The sequence below is a fragment of the Watersipora subatra genome, chromosome 10 (assembly GCF_963576615.1).
Source record: "Watersipora subatra chromosome 10, tzWatSuba1.1, whole genome shotgun sequence".
Lineage (NCBI taxonomy): Eukaryota > Metazoa > Bryozoa > Gymnolaemata > Cheilostomatida > Watersiporidae > Watersipora > Watersipora subatra.
Window position 1 is genome coordinate 51,802,651 of NC_088717.1, and position 19,782 is coordinate 51,822,432.

At 35.9% G+C, this 19,782-nt stretch overlaps 4 protein-coding genes across 4 annotated transcripts in view; 2 read left to right on the top strand and 2 right to left on the bottom strand.

Moving 5' to 3' along the window:
* The window catches only part of LOC137406600 (multidrug resistance-associated protein 1-like), a 46,225-nt gene extending 44,602 nt beyond the window's left edge, over positions 1–1,623 (top strand). Inside the window, exons 30-31 of the mRNA XM_068093195.1 lie at positions 6–200; positions 1,098–1,623. Coding sequence (XP_067949296.1) covers positions 6–200; positions 1,098–1,212 — 310 coding nt within the window. The 3' untranslated portion in view covers positions 1,213–1,623. The remainder of the gene's footprint in view (positions 1–5; positions 201–1,097) is intronic.
* Positions 1,624–2,726: 1,103 nt separating this feature from the next.
* Positions 2,727–10,694, bottom strand: LOC137406041 (coiled-coil domain-containing protein 134-like). The gene is made up of 6 exons (XM_068092560.1): positions 10,509–10,694; positions 9,824–9,945; positions 9,341–9,425; positions 7,466–7,647; positions 5,338–5,412; positions 2,727–3,466 (listed from the first exon to the last, which is right to left on the bottom strand). The coding sequence occupies exons 1-6, from the start codon at positions 10,666–10,668 to the stop codon at positions 3,377–3,379; spliced, it is 714 nt and encodes a 237-aa protein (XP_067948661.1). The 5' UTR covers positions 10,669–10,694; the 3' UTR covers positions 2,727–3,376.
* Positions 10,695–10,984: 290 nt separating this feature from the next.
* Positions 10,985–14,340, top strand: LOC137405901 (sperm axonemal maintenance protein CFAP97D1-like). Its single transcript, XM_068092352.1, has 5 exons — positions 10,985–11,158; positions 11,513–11,593; positions 11,770–11,888; positions 13,536–13,716; positions 14,201–14,340. Exons 1-5 carry the CDS (start codon positions 11,066–11,068, stop codon positions 14,333–14,335), a joined length of 609 nt encoding a protein of 202 aa, XP_067948453.1. The 5' UTR covers positions 10,985–11,065; the 3' UTR covers positions 14,336–14,340.
* A 542-nt stretch (positions 14,341–14,882) lies between these two features.
* LOC137405902 (transmembrane protein 254-like) lies at positions 14,883–19,360 on the bottom strand. Its single transcript, XM_068092353.1, has 4 exons — positions 19,231–19,360; positions 16,975–17,078; positions 15,667–15,726; positions 14,883–15,018 (listed from the first exon to the last, which is right to left on the bottom strand). The coding sequence occupies exons 1-4, from the start codon at positions 19,354–19,356 to the stop codon at positions 14,901–14,903; spliced, it is 408 nt and encodes a 135-aa protein (XP_067948454.1). The 5' UTR covers positions 19,357–19,360; the 3' UTR covers positions 14,883–14,900.
* Positions 19,361–19,782: the final 422 nt, after the last annotated feature.

Consider the following 19,782-nt stretch of genomic DNA (forward strand, 5'->3'; position numbering starts at 1 on the left):
TACAGTGTTGGTCAGCGTCAGTTGGTCTGCCTAGCTAGGGCTCTATTAAGAAAGACTAAGATCCTTGTTTTGGACGAAGCTACTGCGGCTGTAGACTTGGAAACTGATGATCTCATCCAGAAAACTATAAGAACTGCATTCGCTGACTGTACAATCCTAACTATAGCGCATAGACTAAATACTATCATGGACAGCGATAGGTATGTATACCCTCCCTTAATGTTAACCACAGCACATAGGCTAAATACCATGATGAACAGTTATAGGTATGCATACCCTCCCTTTATGCCAACTTTAGCCTATAGACTAAATACTATGGTGGACAGTGATAGGTATGTATACCCTCCCTTGATGCCAACTATAGCCCATAGACTAAATACTATGGTGGAGAGTGATCGGTATGTATACCATCCCTTTATGCCAACTATAGCCCATAGACTAAATACTATGGTGGACAGTGATAGGTATGTATACTATTCCTTTATGCCAACTATAGCCCATAGACTAAATACTATGGTTAACAGTGATAGGTATGTATATTCTTGCCTACACAAACCATATAGTTTTGGCGGTTGAGATTGCTATTATGCTGCGCCGGAGCACAAATCTTAAAGGAAATTCATACATGAATTGGTCATTCACCATAGCCAATAGCCTAGACTGCTTCTCCTCACAATGCTGAGTGGATGATGAAGTCAGCATTGTATCAGAAGTTGTGCTCTCAGGAGTCTCAATAAAGAAAACACTCGTGGGATTGTGGAATGCCAAATTCCATTCGCATTGTATTTAGTATTATATAGAATATTATTACACATTGCCTCTACACGTATATTTTTTGTCAAGGTTTGTTTCCTCTTGTTTACTTGAATATAGTGTACAAATACCAAAATACCAAGTATGTATCAACCGCAACTGGGCAGTGATTTTTACTGTAACATAGTGCTAAAGTAGCTGGAATTGAATGTATTTTTACTGACTCAATGCGGAGTTGTCTATGGCGTGACATCAGAAATATCCTAGTTTTGTTCCGTAAGCAATAAACAGGGGAGACAATCGTGAACTTAATGGTCCTTGTCTAATTGCCTGTTTGTTTATAGGATACTGGTGCTAGGGAAAGGAAGGGTGGCAGAATTTGACACACCAAAGAATCTCCTCGCTGATGAGAATAGTATATTTAGTGGAATGGCTAAGGAAGCTGGGATAAAGACTTAGTCTATTTTAGCCGTTTTTATTGATCTATACATGGCTTACGGGTGGGGGCTATGTTTTTCAAATTGTTTCAAGTTTCTATTTGTAAGTAGTTTAAGACAAATTACATGGTGCTCAACGAATGGACATGCACATAGTCATACATTGTTAAATATTGTATAGTAGAATATTCAAGAATGCATAACCATGCTATGGCCTCCTGCCATGGAATCGTAAAATAAAATATTCCATCAACTGTTGAACTAGCAAAAAGATTTCTCGAGAATACTAGAGTTATCAATCATGTTAAACAACCGATGAATCAAAACCAATAATAACTTTATCGTAAGTCAGTCATGGGAGATAGAGTAAACTGTCACTTCTATCTACAACTGACACCCTTAGCTATGTAGCTTTGTGAGGAACATTGATGCTACATCAAGATTACGTAGTCGAATACTAGATACAGCAAGTGAGCTACCTCATCTGTGAGTCACTACAAAACATGACAGTTTTCATTTTTGGCATGTGCAGCTAAGAATTATCAGATGTTTGCAGTATTGGTTGATACTGGTATTAGCAGTTGTACGAAACATAATTGTCAAGAGCATCCATCAACGATCAGATAATGAAACAAGAGGAGGAACATTAATTCTGCCTAGTAACACTAAAAGGCAAAGGAAGCATATACAAAACACTAATCAACTATCAGGAAAATGAAATAGTAGGACCACTTTTGCCTAGTAACACTAAAAAGCAGAGGAAGCATATACGAAACACTAATCAACGATCAGGAAAATGAAATAAGGAGTAGCATTACTTCTGCCTAGTAACACTAAAAGGCAAAGGAAGCATATACGAAACACTAATCAACGATCAGGAGAATGAAACGAGAGAAGTAGCATTACTTCTGCCTAGTAACACTAAAAGGCAAAGGAAGCATATACAAAACACTAATCAATGATCAGGAAAATGAAATAAGGAGTAGCATTACTTCTGCCTAGTAACACTAAAAGGCAAAGGAAGCATATACGAAACACTAACGAACAGTTGGCTGAGCGCTAGACGTAAAATAGCCTGTTTTCAATTAGCAGCAACTTGTGCGCTGACTTGAAGCAAGAGTTGGCTGTTAAAATAGGATCTGCAGAGGCTCATGTCTTTATCATGACATTTTATTGAAATATTTCTGTTTTGTGACAAATCACCTGAGAACATAGCTAACCAATATTCGTAATGAAGCAATCTATCTACATAGTTTGAAGAAGTTGAGTGAGTTAGTAGAGCTTTTCAAAGTTTATTGATGGTTATTCTAGTGTAATGTACTGTATATTAATTATGATCCATTTAAGAAACATCAAATTATAGCTCAAAACTTACATATCAGCTAGATACCATATATATAGTTTTATAGTTTCAAATCAAGCTGATATAGATTCAAATCAAATCCGTTTGATTTGATCTAACTTATTTGATCAAATCAGTTAGATAAAAGTTTAGTGAAGATCACAAAACAAACTCTAGTAACTGAGAAAGTTGTGGAGCAGAGTTTACCATTACATTTGTGATTCCCAAGATTTCATTCTAGTAGGATTTTGCTTCTCAAAAATGGTGGCAAACTTAAAAAAGAGGTCTAAAAATACTTTGCGTCAGTTTATAAGATTTCGACAGATAGCTTTTTATAGACATCGTTGCCAAAGGAGCATGTGAATGTAGTCACACATAGTGAGATACACATGAGTATCAAATGACCGCTGAATTGACAAGTTATACAATGAGGAACTAACAAGCAAGGTGACTGAATGGGACATAGTAATGAATAATCTACATAGAAGACGCACTGGTCTGTAGTTTGTGGCTACGTACTTGGCAGTAAATGATTTCCTGGAACAGTAATGAAGCATTTATTTTGACTATTTATCTCATAAGACTTTTTTTAAAATAATGATTAAAAATAAACACTAGGATCAGAGCTCAACTAAATCATTCTGACATTCTACATAATACAGCAGCCGTCTACTCCAGATGTTTCAACATTTATTTACAACTTCTGTTCATTCTGATATGATAATAAGCAGATGCATAGCAGAATATTCTTCCCTGAATTCAACAAGCATTACGCTGCTGTGCCAGTGGCTAATATTTATACGATATACAAACACATCCTGTATGTCATAATATATGCGCAGACTCATAGCTCAGTCCTGCGAGAACTTAATCGAGGGCCTCTCTCTTTCTTAGTCTTCTTCTTTTTCATCTCTTCTTCGACTAGCTTGCTCAACTAACAATGAGAGAGCAGTAAGGTCAAATTAGGCCAATAAAAAAATCCATACCAAGCTTGCCAAACTCGTAGTTGTTTTCCCTCCAACAAAGAGAGGACAATCACATATATGTTTGCTAAAACCATCGATAACCTTGTTCATTATTCTTGTTTTTGCTTTGTAACTTGATCATCAGAATATATTCAAAATAACAGCGGCTCTGAACACTTTTTGCTGTTTTGTGAATCAGTAAATATGCAGTTTTCCTTCATATGACTTGGTGCCAACTTCTATGGAGTTAAACAATTAAACATTATATTTAAATTGAACTTATTTATAACTAAACATACCTATACAATGGTTTTAACATATGAAAAATATGGGAATGGATGAAAATCGTGTCAAGGTCTGACTATAATCGCTCGATTCCTAGATGTACCAATAAGTCACGCTTGCGTTGAAACTTTTAAAACCTTTGTCACAGACATTGTACGTCACAGACATTGTCTGTCACAGACATTGTGCGTCACAAACATTGTACGTCGCAGACATTTTACATCGCAGATATTGTGCGTCACAAACATTGTATGTCGCAGATATTGTACGCCACAAACATTGTACGCCACAAACATTGTATGTCACAGACATTGTACATCGCAGACATTGTACGTCAAAGACAGTGTACGTCACAGGAATTGTACATTATAGACAGTAGACGTTACAGACATTTTATGTCAGAGTTATTCTGGAGCCTATCTATACATATTAAACGAAATGTTTGTGTTTTCGTCATTTGTGTATATGTGTATGTCTAGTGAATAGCGATTGGGTAAATACATTACCTGCAAAAGACTATTGATCAGTAAAATATTGATTCGAAATTTTTCGGCATGTTTCAGCATTTAAATCGCGCACAAAGACCTTTATAACTGCAACAGACTTATAAGAAGTGTATGTATACTTCTTATCGGCGACTTTTATCAAACTCGTCCGATCATACCAAGAGGAACTCCCGCTGATGAACTCAAGGCTTGCTTAAAGGATTCTTATATATGGCACAGTGCAGAAATGTGTAAACTAATGAAAAATATGAGAGTACATTTGCGAGGGAATGACCCTTTGGGAGAGTTTTCTGAACAACTTTCAAATACCGGTGATAGAAAGCTACCAGTCAACAATTTTAATCATAAATCTTTATTCCAGTAAAATGAGGATTTATTGTAGACATAGAAGATGATTTACTACAAAAGTTTGCTCTCAATCTTCTAGAAAAATATCTTCAGCACCAATGGCTAATAGAAAGGGTAATTTTGCTATCCTGCTAGTCAAAATCTAAAGTTGGAAACTAGGTCAGATTTGTTTGTTAGAAAACCCATCCAGTAGAATTGGATAAAGTAACATAACAGTCTTTTAGCACCTCATTGAAGAACTAGTCATGGTGCCAACACTAGCCTACAGAAAAGGTGCTTCATAGACAATCTTTACTATAGTAAAAACCGTGCCTGTCGAAAGCCACGATTAGAGATTACAAAAAATTGTTTTATTTGAGATTCGAAATCACGCCACTCAGGTTAGTAGAGCGACACTCTAACACCTGTGCCAAACAACCACCTTCTGACAGATTGAAATAAGTGTGTGGATGGTTATTCTCTGCGCTTTATTGCCACTCCTGGCGATCTCTCACAGTAAACTACCAGTAGGCTACCAGGAGACCAGTTATAACTTGATCTCCACTGGGAATACGTAGAGAGCAGATAACCCTAATATAAATTTTGACATTTAAAATTTTGAATTTTTGCTAAAGAACTGACTGGTGCCTATGACAAACCGACAGAATAATGCTAGCAGACATGGAATAACCTACACACATCTACAAGTGCACCAGTCTCACCTTGATTTCCTGTTCATCCACAAAAGGATTCGTGTAATTGTCTTCTCTTTCTATATAGTTGAGCTCCTGAGATGCCTAAAAAGCAATTGCATTGCATAAACAGTAATTACAGAGCATTTCAACTGAACTTGGTTAGAGTGACTAATTCAAGCAGTTTTGGCAGTGTGTCATACGCAGGTTTCATCAAATTGCTCAATCCTACGTAATTACTTTATCATTCCTTAGTAAAGAAATACTAAATACGTTTTTACCATAGAAGGTTCCATCAATACTATCTAAAACAGTCAGCAGGTAGTATTTAACTAACTGTTTAGATTCGAAATCAATTGCTAGTCCGCTTTTGCTAAATTGGAGGCATCTGCCAAACAAAAAACCTTGCAATCCAGCTCAGTGCAGAGATCATCGTGATCAAAATAATCACTTGTCACTTTTATCTTAGAATGCTTGTAAGAAATCAAAAAAGATTAGACTTTCATGCTATAAATTTTTTCAATAATTTTTCATTCATTTTTTTCGACCTATTGGAGTGAGAGTTGAGTGTAGAACATCATTTGAGCTACAAAGTTTTCAAAGGAGGAGTATTTAGTATTACAGCTAATGCCTAGGTTATAACAGCTATGGTGTCTATGTTATTAGAGCTACAGTGTCTAGGTTATTACAGCTACAGTGTCTAGGTTATTACAGCTACAGTGTCTAGGTTATTACAGCTACAGTGTCTAGGTTATTAGAGCTACAGTGTCTAGGTTACTACAGCTACAGTGTATAGATTATTACTGCTACAGTGTCTATGTTATTACAGCTACAGTGTCTAGGTTATTACTGCTACAGTGTCTATGTTATTACAGCTACAGTGTCTAGGTTATTACAGCTACACTGTCTAACTAAGCTGATAGGTATGTTTTCAAGGTCTTCATAGTTGAGCTGATAAGTAGGCCCGAGTTATAGATAACAAAGATTGATGGGTGCCGACTGTGCATCGAGTCAGCATTTTTAACGAGGCTCTTCCCTGATAGCTTTATTCGATGCCCAAATGGCAGCTAGGATTACAAGATAGCGATGAGAGCACACAAATCCCCAGAGATAAGTCAGTTACATACATCCACCCAATGAAGTTGTTTCACTAACCAATACTAGTAATAGGTACCTAATAAGCACCTAATAAATATCCTTCACTTTGGTTATGGCAAAAAAGGTTGAATCGGCGAATCCAGAAACTGAAAGCTCGCATGATTGATGAGAAATACCAGAGACAAACAGTTACTATCTCACTTATCTGCTTCACACTTCAGAGTTGAGTTAATTTTTTTCTAACCGCTTAGTGTCAAAACCGCCTGAGAGCAGGAATATTGATATTAAAAACAATAGAAAATATTCTCAAAGCAGATAATCAGTAAAACAAGCAAAGAGATTGATGATCATACTTTTGTTGTCTGATGTTCACAAACTATTAGGTATGCATGAGTAGACAACCCTTCATCAATCCAACTTGATACCGAATATACTGATATTAAAACTTACTCAATTTAAAGACTCGGACACATGACTAGGCATATATATTTATATATATGGAGTTGTTCCACCTTAGGCGTATACAGTTACAGATGTACTCTCTTGTTAATTGAATAGTTCTTTTCAATAACTGCCTGAATTGTTTCCAAGTAGTACATGCAAATCTGATGATTTCCGCTGAAGGTTTTCAATTTATCAGCTTAAACCTTATCTCAAGTGAAAAAAGTAATATTAGATAAGTTACAAGGTTGAAATCAGATTTAAAATCGATGATTAATGCTCCGGCTATTCACCAATGCTTTGTAAAATACTTTTAAAAATCAAATGGTTAAGTTTTGTTAAACAGTGCAACGGTTTTATAGTTTTTTGTTAGAATTCTGTCTCTGACAACAATTTAAACATTTGATTCTTTAAGCATGGAAAAACATCGAAGTACTTTTTCCTGAACAGCTTTAACATGAATGCGTTCAGGAGAAACAAGCTCCGTAATCTGTGAAATTGTGTTCTCTTGACCAAAAAAGTAACAACTCTTCCTTTATTGTGTCAGACTTACTGTGAGTAGCAAAATAGCATCGGTAACCCCAACAACGAAATAGTCAAGCGTTATTTGCAAGCTTACCAAATAAATCGCTTGAGCAGAAGGTGTTCCCTCAGTCACTCTCGTCTCCCTTGTGAACTCGAAACACCATTTGACAACAGACTTAGAGACCTTTTGCCTGTCGAACACCCGATGCATGAAAGACGGAAACCTGAGAGCGAGGTCAGCATAAAGAAGGCTGTTTTGGATGACCTGTGAGAGACCTGCAACAGTTTCAGTACAAAATTTAGGGAAATGTTCCTTTTATGCTTCTAAACTTCATCCATCGCCCTAAAGTTAACATTGGTCTAGAACACTCGACCTGCAAAAAGAACATTGGAGTTGAACTCCAGGAAAAGGTCACTGGTGGTAACGAAAATGACATCCAACTTTAAACTGTTCTCTGCAACTGAGGATGTCTCCAGTCATTGAAGTTCTCTTACCAATCGACTCAGACATGACCAGCCAACCCAACGATGCTCCAAACAAACACACACAGCTTCTGCTTGCTGTAGGGTAAGCAAAAATCATACTCGAACCTGTGAAGGATCACACATACACGCGCGCGCACACACACACTCACACACACAGGCGCGCACACACGCACGTTAGATGGAATTATCTGTGAAATAAAAGTAGATTCAGTACGCTTAAGCAATGGCTACAGAGGCAAATATTTAGCACTGATGAACTAAAACATGTGTCCGGCATGTGTCTCTAATATCAACAACACTACACCAAGCATGCCAGTGTTTGTTCGGTAAACATCTGTATTACTGGCATTTTATTAGCAAATTCTATTATTGTATAGTAAGCTTCTTCAATCTACCAAAGTAACTAGAAGCCAGCCCTCTTCATGACTCATGAAATGAAAATTATTAAATATTGCGCCGAGAGCAACAACCTCTTTCAGCAACATACCATAAGCACTGATATTATTCAAATTGGAGAGCATTGTTAAGGAAACATAAGCAAGCACGCTAAGCTTGTACAGCCACGAAAGTAGAGACACAGTGCTCTTACCGAACATCAGAGGCCTATAACACCACTCTGTATAGACACAGTATATGTACGAGATGCTTTAAACTTCCTGACAGTGTATAGAAAAAGCTGTCAACTTTTGAAGCTAGTATTTGATCTAAAGAAAACATAGTTCAAGTACAGAAATAAATTAGAAAAATACAATTTTTCATGTGCATACTATAGGTATTTATCACGGCTCATTGGTGGCTGCAATAATAAACTCATGGACTTTACATTAAAATGATTGTATATTTTAATGAAAAAAACAGTTGCTGACTGCTGCTCTATAATCTTTTCAAATCTACAGTCTAAATTATTCACCTTGATTCAATTGAAAGTTCGCGCGTAATGATGAAAACTTTAGTAGCTAAACGAAGTCAACTGCAAACTGATTGAGCTGTTGATCTGGTGCTTACGCACAGTGGAGAGAGCATAACTCTGTAAACAAATTGGTACGATGCCCGCTTTAGAGAATACAAGCAGGAGTAAAAAGCAAAGACTGATTTACCGATTACTGCCAGTCGGCTCGTGATCTACTCAAGAACTCTGACAGTAAATTTTTGAATTATCAATTTACTGATCAATAGCAGTTAAAAAATTACCCCAGCTTCTTGCCTCTGAATGTCGAAGTTTCGATGCAGCAAATCCCCAAATGCTATGTCAGCCTAGACAATCACCAATGATGTTCAAGAATGTGTATTTAGTGAAACTTAGTCTCCCAATTACAAACACCGTGTAATAATCTTTCCATCTCCAATCAAATAAAATTCTTGTGACCTTAAAACAAAGTTTCAAAGTTCACTACAGCATGCAAAGTTTCAGCACCTCAACTTAGGCACTTTAAAAAAGGAACAACATGACAGCTCAAGAAATGATAAGATGTTTGCTGCTTACTATCTCGTAGCTGCTCATCCTCTGGAAAATCACCAGTTGGAGAAAATCCAGCAGCAAGTAGCTCTGATTTAGACTCTGCTAATATCTGTAGAAGAAATAAAACATGGAGAAAACAATGTCAGCAAACTATCAGCGGATATGGTCGTGCAATAAAGGCCCGAGCAAAATTATTTAGCTTAAACTATATATGTATTTCTATAGAAATCCATTGACCATCGTTAACTTCTGATGTTTTACAATAATCCAACTAATGTTAAAAGACGTTGCAATGAAAATGTTTAATCACCATAATGGAAAACAAAAAAAGTTTGCAAAATTTAAGCTTTGTATGAGCTACTATATTTGCAGTTATCTTCTGTATCAAATTGACAAAAGTTACAATAGAAAACTTTAAAACTTACCGCTAATATTGTTTGCACACCTATTAACATACACAGGAGGCCTCAAATAATTTGCATTGTGCTATAATTTGTAGGCCTTTACCTCAACTAGTCTTTTAGTGACAAGGTTTAACATCTCATATTGCTTCTGAGTGTTTGTAAAAGAAAGAAGCTGCTTAACAGCTTCTTTGTGAGCTTTTCTTTGAGTTTCCAAAAGAGATTTATCTAAGCATTAGTAAATCAAGGATGAACCATAGTCATGGAATGTCTGCATTATTCTCTTACAACTTGATTATTTACATATATCATACATGATGCTTCAACAGCAACATATCTCGTTTTTTAGCTTTTGTATGTTATTCGCCGTTATAATTTGACACCAAAAACGTAGTTTGAATGTGAAAATAAAAACATAAAAAGTGTAGCTCAGTGAATGTAGCTCTGTAGTTCTATATCGTGGAGACATGAACCCATTTTTGCAAAATAATTCAGTGCACGCAAAAAATTAGTTAGACAAGTTTCAACTAAGTATTAAAAATCATAGAGAATCACTAAGAATCTAGCACAAAGTTACTTATTAGGTTCTCAGACAACAACGTACATAAAATCGTGCTGAAATTTTAGTTATTAGCATCCATTTTATTCATTGATAACTATTTATCTATCTTAATCAATATAAATTAATTAGCCGACTACAGTTTAGGATGATTAAAACTAGCAGCAATGAAAAAACTCGAATGGTTAACACATTTCAAAGGACAAAGCTTCCAAAAGTTAGATAAGGATACAAGCTTCCCACGTATTTATCCCTTTAATTTCTCCCGAAATAAGTTCATCTTTAGCTTTATCCTCATTGGAGCAACCTATTTGAAAGAGTGTGATCAGTGTGTAGACGAAAACAACTACGCGCGTTGCGTACAAGAAGTGAAATATTTTCTTAATAGCCATGACGTTAACTGAGCTTTATTTTTACGCCTTTTGGATTAGTGTTGGACTTTCCAAAAACGCGCCGTGGTTCTACGAACTAGCTATTAAAGTCTTTCCGAATTAATTTACGGCTACACTTCAACCAAGCAAGCTGTAACCCTCGTAGAGGCAACTTTTATTGGCTGGTGAGATAGATGCTACTTCATGATTGGACTAAGAATCGTCAATATCCTCCTAGGCACCAGCGCGATAATTCGATAAAAAATGTTAAGAGATCAAATTAGTTTTACTGTTACTAGGCAACCTAAACACCACGAGCACCTGCAACGGTGGTTAGCATCTCCAACGATTGATTACACTTATTGGATCGTTGGCAACTTGGTAGTTACTTCTATATACAAACAGGGTTTTCGAAATTATGCATAAGTCTTACCAAAGCATTCTTCCTACCCATAATAAACTTCTTCAAGCAAAATGGGATACCACATACTACAACGAGCACAGAAAGAAGGTAAGCAAAGGTTGTTGACCTACTATGCACACAGGTTAGGGTCGAGCAACTAGAACCTAACAATCCGTTTTAGACATAAACTAGCTATTAGAAAGTTTCTGTTTAGTTAAATTAATTTACTAAAATATTTATATTTTAAGGCATTTCGTAAAACCTATATCTTGTCTTATCGGAAATACTTTAAATAGCTGACATGAACCGAGCTAACATCTGCCCTTGTGTTTGTACTATGTCGTGTTATATGGTGTTGTTATAACTGCTTAAAATCTGAATGCTCATTGGAGTAAAACAAGTACGAGCTCACAGCAACTTCTAATATATGTCTGATAATTGTCTTGTATTTTTCCTTATTAGGTTCGCGAGGCAGCTCCTATGGTAGACACAAGAGCACCTCAGACCTATATGCATCTTCATCTCAAACTGAAGAAACTTCAAGTAAGTGTGTTTACCTGCAGAATTTTTCTGCTCTTTATAGCAAACTGACTTTTATCTCATAGATGTAGTTACACATTTCTTTTGGATATTTTTAGTATAACAAAGATAATAATAAATGTTGGCCTTGATTTATAGAAGAACCGTGCATTGCTTAATAGGCTTATATTTTATCACAGCTGGAAGAAGAAAGACTGGCCACCATTGAGCGAGACAACAGAATTCTACTGGAAAAGATGTCATACATCATGAGAACCCAAGGCCGTGTCGATAATCGCAATAACTACGAATACAAAAGGTAAGCTATGCAGTTTATATGAGACTACCTGAATGCCTGGCATTACTCGGTTAACAAAAAAAGTTTTGCATAGAAAATATATGTTGACTTGGTTAAGTTTCTTTACCCAATAAATTTGAGTAACTTGAGCTAGACTAACCTAAACAGACTAACAGACAGACAAAAACACTGAGATTTATATGGATAGGTATTATTATGGAGCCTTACAGTGCCTTGCGTTCCATGTTCCCAAACCGAGTTGTTGAACTTGGGTTGCTGTTCAAAGAACTCGGGCTGAGTTTTTGATGAACTCGAGTTGTGTTTACAAACTCGAGTTTGTTAAAATAAGGTGCAATATACTGGTATTACGGTAGCATAATCGTAGATCTGGTTATATTTACAGTGGTACACCGACAGGCACACGTTAGCTAATAGAAATTAAACTGTTTATGTATGTACTATAAAACTAGAATTTATGGCAAATTAGAGTGTCCTGGGTTTGCAACCCGAGTTGATAAACCGAGTTATATTTAAGAACTCGAGTTGGATCATTGCCAACTCAAGTTTTTCAGCATGCTTTCGAGTAGATTTTCCCGGTTTGCAGAAGCCGAGTTCTTCAAAATTTGTTTACAACTATTGCGTTGTAAACTTGAGTTCTTGGTAAAAGCAATAAGTTTTAGTTTTACAGTACATACATACATAGTTTAATTTCTATTAGCTAACGGGTGCCTGTCGGTATACCATTGTTAATATAACCAGAACTACGGTTATGCTACCGTAATACTAATATATTGCATCTTACTTTTATAAACTCGAGTTTGTAAATATAACTCGGCTTATCGAGTTGCTAACTCGAGGCACTGTGAGGCGCCATATAATATAGATAATTGCCAGAGTAAAACAAGAAGTATTTATAAAAAAATAAGATAGGTTTTTCCAAATGTATTTATCACTGTCATCCATATCTTGATCTCTTTTACCTTTCAGGAGTGGCTGCGAACGGTTAGCAGAAACTAATTTTCATTCTCTCACATTTTGGTTACTAAACAGTTTGCTATGAAACATATTTTTGCTGTTTGATTACACAATATTTATTGTAATTGTTAGTGAATGCTGTTCATAGTTCAGTTTTTGTTACAGAGAAAAGCAGTCTTATAGTTAAAAAAATTGTATCTATTGTTATATTTTCCATCCAACCAGGCTCGTGTGTTTGCTTCAAAAAATGCACACATGTAAGTGATTAGATATACCCTGAACTAGATATATGTGCACAATATGGGTCCCAAAAAGCTTCAGTATGAGTACTCGCACAAGCTGCCTTTCCTCGCACTTTCTAGATACCTCTATTGTTTTATCCATAAACTTACTGGTTGTGCATAACCTTGCGGTAAGTCAACCCTGTACCACGCCGATCAATATATTGTGATTCTCTTACCATTGGCACACGAAGAGGTCTCAAGCAAATGAATACTTAAACAGAGTCTAGTTAGCCAAATCGATTAGACCTGTATTTAATTTCACAGTCAATGACCTATGAACAACTAGCTGTTTTGTGCTGCTTGTTTTCAACACATCTGTTTATTGATCCTGTGTTAGGTGAGAAATAGCCTGTGGATCCCATAGGCAGTCTATTGCTGTTATGTGCTATGTATATATATATATGAATAGTTTGAACCGAGAGAAGAGGCAGAGGGAGCTTTTGAGAGTCACTAGAGAGAATCAAGCAGTACTGCAACGAATTATTAACAGAAAGCCAGAGTATGACCGTGGCCAGTGGCAGAAAGATTGGGATGATAATCTCAAATTTATGGATAGCATCTCGGCATATCCGCCAAACTGGTGGGAAAAGGTATGACGTCAAATTGAGTATTACAAAACTGATTGAAATTATATGTTAATTTATTGATAATAGCTTCATCTAAATTAGAAATGTTTACCAAATAATGGCTTACAAGAATCGTAAAACAAAAAAGAAATAAAGGGGCAACAGTTAGCCACTAAAATTCATGCCCCTTTAAGACAAAAGTATTCTCCGAACACTGAAAACAAAAATATTTTTTGAAAGCATGCAGCAGTATGTTTATTGTAGCCATAGACAACCACAATAAACAATTACAGCCTTTGGATAATATTTATCACAATGTTTACTCGTGACAAAGGTTATGGCAGATTATTTTTATCAGAATAGAAGTCTGCATAAAAGCCCACAAACAGTATTCTAAATCCTGAAATGGCTGGCCTTTGAACAAATATTGCGACCCAATACATCGTCCATATAACTAATGCGAGATTAATATCCGCACATCAAAGTTACTCAATACATTTGTTTGCAGAGGAAGAAGGAGGGCCGTACGCCGAGAGAGGAACAGAAACGAAGAGATAGCGAAGCTATAAGTCAGCAGAGTGGGAGAACTGAAGAAGGAGAAACAGAAAAAGTGGAGGAGCAGGCAGCAGCTGAAGAATCATAAGCGCTTACTAACAGTATTTTACTAAATGATAAACATAAGTGGCCCAGAACATCGTAAGACCTCCAATGTCCCGGTTGTGATGCATGAGATATGCGTCAGCCAGACCCTATTGTCAGGAGCTTCCAATGGCAACTGCTTATGGTGAAGCGAAGGAGTTGGCATGAAATGTAGTTTTGCTCAACATTACTATATTGTATAGAAATTCTAGTTTTCTTAATAGACATCGAAATAAATTTAAATAAAATGTTTATTATGTACTTTGGTGTGTGCTGTCTTCTCTCTATGCTATCCCACAACATTTCATTTCATTTTGAGCCGTTATTGGAAATATAACAAATAGTCAATAATAATAGAAATAATCCTGTAGCGGGAACCTGCAATCAATAAGAAATATCTATAAAAAGAACATAATAATCATGCATTGTCTTACGCTATACATTGGTCCATCTTGAAAACCGCTAAAAATCAATAGAAGTTAATGAAGGGTAAATCAATAGAGAAAATGCGATGGAATCACTAAGGAAAAGTCATGATTAATAGATTTTGTAGCCTCATCTAGGTAAATTTAGGATGTCTTGTCCAAGCTTTTTGTTTTGCCATAAATCATGCTTAAAGAGAGGATACCAAAGATTGTCGTCTGCAAGGTCCATTTGAAGGTAGTCCACACGTTGAGGTGCAACCGTCTACAAAATCAGAAAGCACGTTTACAATTATTACAGACAATGCTATTACATGTAGGTTGCTGGTAGTAATAATCTGTACTAGTTCTGTAACCTAAGTATATTACAAAATGAATATGGTAAGTTAAATATAAATATGGTATATTAAATATAAATATGGTAAATTATAAGAAATGCTCTACGAATAATAAGACAAACTGGCATTTGGTAAAAATGTTAATTCACTACAGAAAACAGGATGACAGAAATGGCTGACATGAACAAAAAGGTGGCAATATGACAATCATAACACATAGTAATCATATTAGCAATACCACATGGGGAAACATGACATCTAATGCAGTTATAGCAATCCCAAATAGTAGCCATATAAAACAAGTCATATAATCATATCACATAGTAATCATATCACATAGTAATCATATCACATAGTAATCATATCACATAGTAATCATATCACATAGTAATCATATCACATAGTAATCATATCAATACTGCCTCACAGTTAGTTTAAAGGATACTCGCTGTGAGATATTAGGAAATGGTAGCATAACCAGATTATAAGTGTGAAAAATGCTATAATAAACAAAATATTAATCGTAATTTTAAAAAATTTAAAGTGTTAGAATTTTCAATTTCTTCAAAACCTACCTGCTTAGGATAAATGCGTATACCCCCTCACAGGCATGGATGATATTAGCTCCAATACATCTGCAAAGGAAGATGGTTGTTAAAAATGTCTTCATGTGTAATGATGGGTGATGCACGTGATGTGACCGCTGTAGAAACAGCACACAACACGAGTTCATACAACTTATGGCATAACCTAGAGAGCTTTGATATGACAACAATTTCAACTTTTTCTTGCGTCTCCCCAGAAACAAGGAATCGTCAACTGCATAGCGATAATTGTGTGTTATCAGAACTTACCTCTGTACAACAAGCACTAAAAGTAAAAAGTAACACAATTCATGTCACCAAAATAATTCCTATAGTATCGGTGGATCCATATTGTATTTGTACTTTGTACTGTGCACCCTACTCCTATTGATGCTGCCTGAATTACATGGGAATACAACTTAATCTTAGATGTTGCCCATTTTAAACGTTGAAGAGCCGTTGAGATTACAATGAAGCTATAACATCCAAACTTAAATATTTACAAACACAATGTCTCCAAAGGCTGATAAAAGAGTTACTGCTAAAAGCATTTAAATGGATGTAGTGATAAGACTGGTTGTGCATATGTAAATCAAGTTAGTCCTATGTATCGTTATTCAATTCATTGCTAGAAGCTCTCCAGATGAAAATTATTCTATGACGAATATTACACTAAGTAAAGAAGATAAGATTACACTTGCAGTGAGCCATATCTAGTTTATATTCAAAATAAATTGTTGAAGTTTATACAATGGCCAATCACATCCATTTGTTTTTATAACAGTGTAAAGTCAACATAAAAACCATAAAATGCTAAATAATATAATATTATTTACAAAGATGTAAAACTTCCGTGATTGTCACAAATGTAAATCTGATGCATAACTACTATATGTTAATTAATGAGTATGTAGAATGTGTGGTAGTTTGTGAGCCTTCCTCGGTTTCTACACAAGAATTATACGGAGTTAATAAATTTTAGTTACCTACAATCAACTAAAATTTGATGTTCAACTAATTGAACAATCAACTAAACTAAATTTGACAATCAACTAAAAACTAAAAAATGATATTTTACTACATACGATCTTCTCTGGATACGTGAAAACCTGCCTGCACTTATTTATCCAAAGGGAAAACGACTCCTACAAAGAATTTCTTCAACACACGGAAACACATCGGTTCTCAATTTTAGTTGAAAACACTGTGAAGAAGCAAGAGTTTAAAGAGCACATATCTTTAGAGGCTCAATACCTTGTCAATGCAGGAAGTGTAAATAATAGATAGCAATAAACATACATTCCTGCTAATAGCCTTGGAGTCTCTTTGACCATATAACCACCAAGGCTACCAAGGGGTCCAAAGTAGTGTAGTGGTAGCACCTCAGGACAGAAATAAAGGAGCTGCAATAAAAAATATTTAGAAATTTACGGTGGATAAACGCTACTACTGATTTACTGCAATGAAGGTATATAGTTACTTTAGTATTTTTCTATCTACGCATGGCGACGACAAGGTCATAAAGTTTTCATGAAGAACCTAGTGTAGCTGCTTACATACAGGCTCTCATAAGATCCAGCTACCAACTCTAACAAAAACAATTGATTTCTAATAGTTTACTGAATTGAAACTACGTCATAGTGCATAATGACAATCCACTGACACATGACCCAACCGTTGCACGCATAGCACCACCGGAAGGCTTCTGAATGGGTAGTGGACAATAACAAGTTGCTTGCCCTACATAGCTGCAGTGAGTAGCACTACCCTTACTAAACAGAACTACTCAGTAATGGAGGTGTGGCAAAGACGACGTTTACACATTTTTCTAAAATGGCTTTGGCATGCACAAAGCAATTTTATCAAAATTAATTTCCTGGTAAAACAATTTATGACCATCTGACATGCTTGCACACAAGTAGTAATAGCTGGTTCACACTATATCGTTGTATGTTGGGGCTGACCTCTATTCGTCAACTATGTGCACCATAAACCAATGGTATCGCAGAGGCGATGCGGATATGTGGGGAAACATTGCAGCTGTCAAACTTCCCGATATGTCACTCAGCACCTATGACAGTCTGTGCAATGTGCACTACTTCAGACATAGTGATTGCCTGCTGCGGATTGTTCGATTGATATTTTCCGTAATGTTAGTTGCTGCGAGACTAATATTTCATCATTTCGGTGACCACATTGCATAATGAGAATGTTATGCCACAAACTATTCGCTGATGTAAGCGCGGATGGATTTGTGATAGGCTGAACAATGTTATCACAGACAATCACCAATGCATCGTGGGATTACCGCCAACACACTGTGATAGCGTGAAACAGCAGTAACAGAAGTCAATGTCAAATGTGAAGTTCTGTAGTTAGAGCTACGCAACAGACAGTCCACTCAACTGATTCAATGTTTCAGGCAACCCATTACAACCTGATTTTTTGATATCCGAGACGCTCGACCAACGACCAACTCGCTCAACCAATAACTGAATATTCAGAAGACAAAATATTTTCGCTATTATAACAGTTGCACGTTCAGTTGACCTTATTGTTGGGTTATTTATTGTCATTTGACCTTATTGTTGGGTTATGTGTTATCAGTTGACCTTATTGTTGGGTTATGTATTGTCAGTTGACCTTATTTGGGGTTATGTATTGTTAGTTGACCTTATTGTTGGGTTATGTGTTGTCAGTTGACCTTATTGTTGGGTTATGTATTGTCAGTTGACCTTATTGGGGGTTATGTGTTGTCAGTTGACCTTATTGTTGGGTTATGTATTGTCAGTTGACCTTATTGTTGGGTTATGTGTTGTCAGTTGACCTTATTGTTAGGTTATGTATTGTCAGTTGACCTTATTGTTGGGTTATGTATTGTCAGTTGACCTTATTGGGGTTATGTGTTGTCAGTTGACCTTATTGTTGGGTTATGTATTGTCAGTTGACCTTATTGGGGTTATGTGTTGTCAGTTGACCTTATTGTTGGGTTATGTATTGTCGGTTGACCTTATTGGGGGTTATGTGTTGTCAGTTGACCTTATTGTTGGGTTACGTAATGTCAAAACATTTACTCTATTTTATGCAGCTGTCTTTCAACAATATTAATTTTATATTCCTTTTGCAATGGCTTGAAAGTTAAAAGAGATAAGCAGTTAAACTTAGTTTCATTTTCATCAAACTTATTCAAATCTTATAAAAACAGTGCATGTAAAATATCCTATTTTAGTTGTATGTAGTTGAGAGTATAAAGACAGTCAACCTATTCAATTTTTCAACAGATATGAAGCGTTGTGCCGTCAGCTTTTAAAATGGGTAGTCATCAGCATTTCAACAGTCCGTCGCAAAAACAGCAGACCAAGGAAGGCAAATCTACAACTGGTTTTGGCATAAGTTAAAACATAAAAATGTTTTTTTCTTGAAGCTGTCAAAACTTTTGTGTCACATCTTTAAAACAAACACAAATATATTTCAAACCTGCACTGGGTGAAACTTAACCCAGTTTATGACAATTATTACAAGTCTCATTGTTTAACGTGACAGGCACACACATACCTCAGTGTAGCCCAACATGGCGACTATGAATGCACCAAGGCCTACATGAACTGAGCAAAACCAATCCGGCTCAACATCCTTGGCACCTTTCATCACAACAGCTAAAACTACAAGCAAAGCAAGCATATACATGTAGCTATTCCAACAAAGCAAAATTGAAATAAAGCATCTATAGTAACAAGCAAGTAAAGTAAAAGCACTCGTAATAACGGAAGTATATGACTAAAAATTGTAGGTTTTAGTAGACAGTCTCAAGGTTTTATAGAATGAAAAAACTGCAGTACCAGTTGGAAAGAATACCGTATAAAATAGCAAATTTAGAGCAATAAGAACTATACATCTTGAATAAACATGACCAGCGTTACATAGTCTAAACAGGAACTATTTATATCAAGTGTACTTTTATGCCATATCTTGAATATGAAGCTATATATGTACTATTTAAGCTGTAAAGCAGCGTTTCCAATTGCGTTAACAACAGTACATTTATATAAACTGAGCAGCGTTTTTTCGATTTCAGCTAGCATGCAAAACGTGATGAGGTAAATAAGA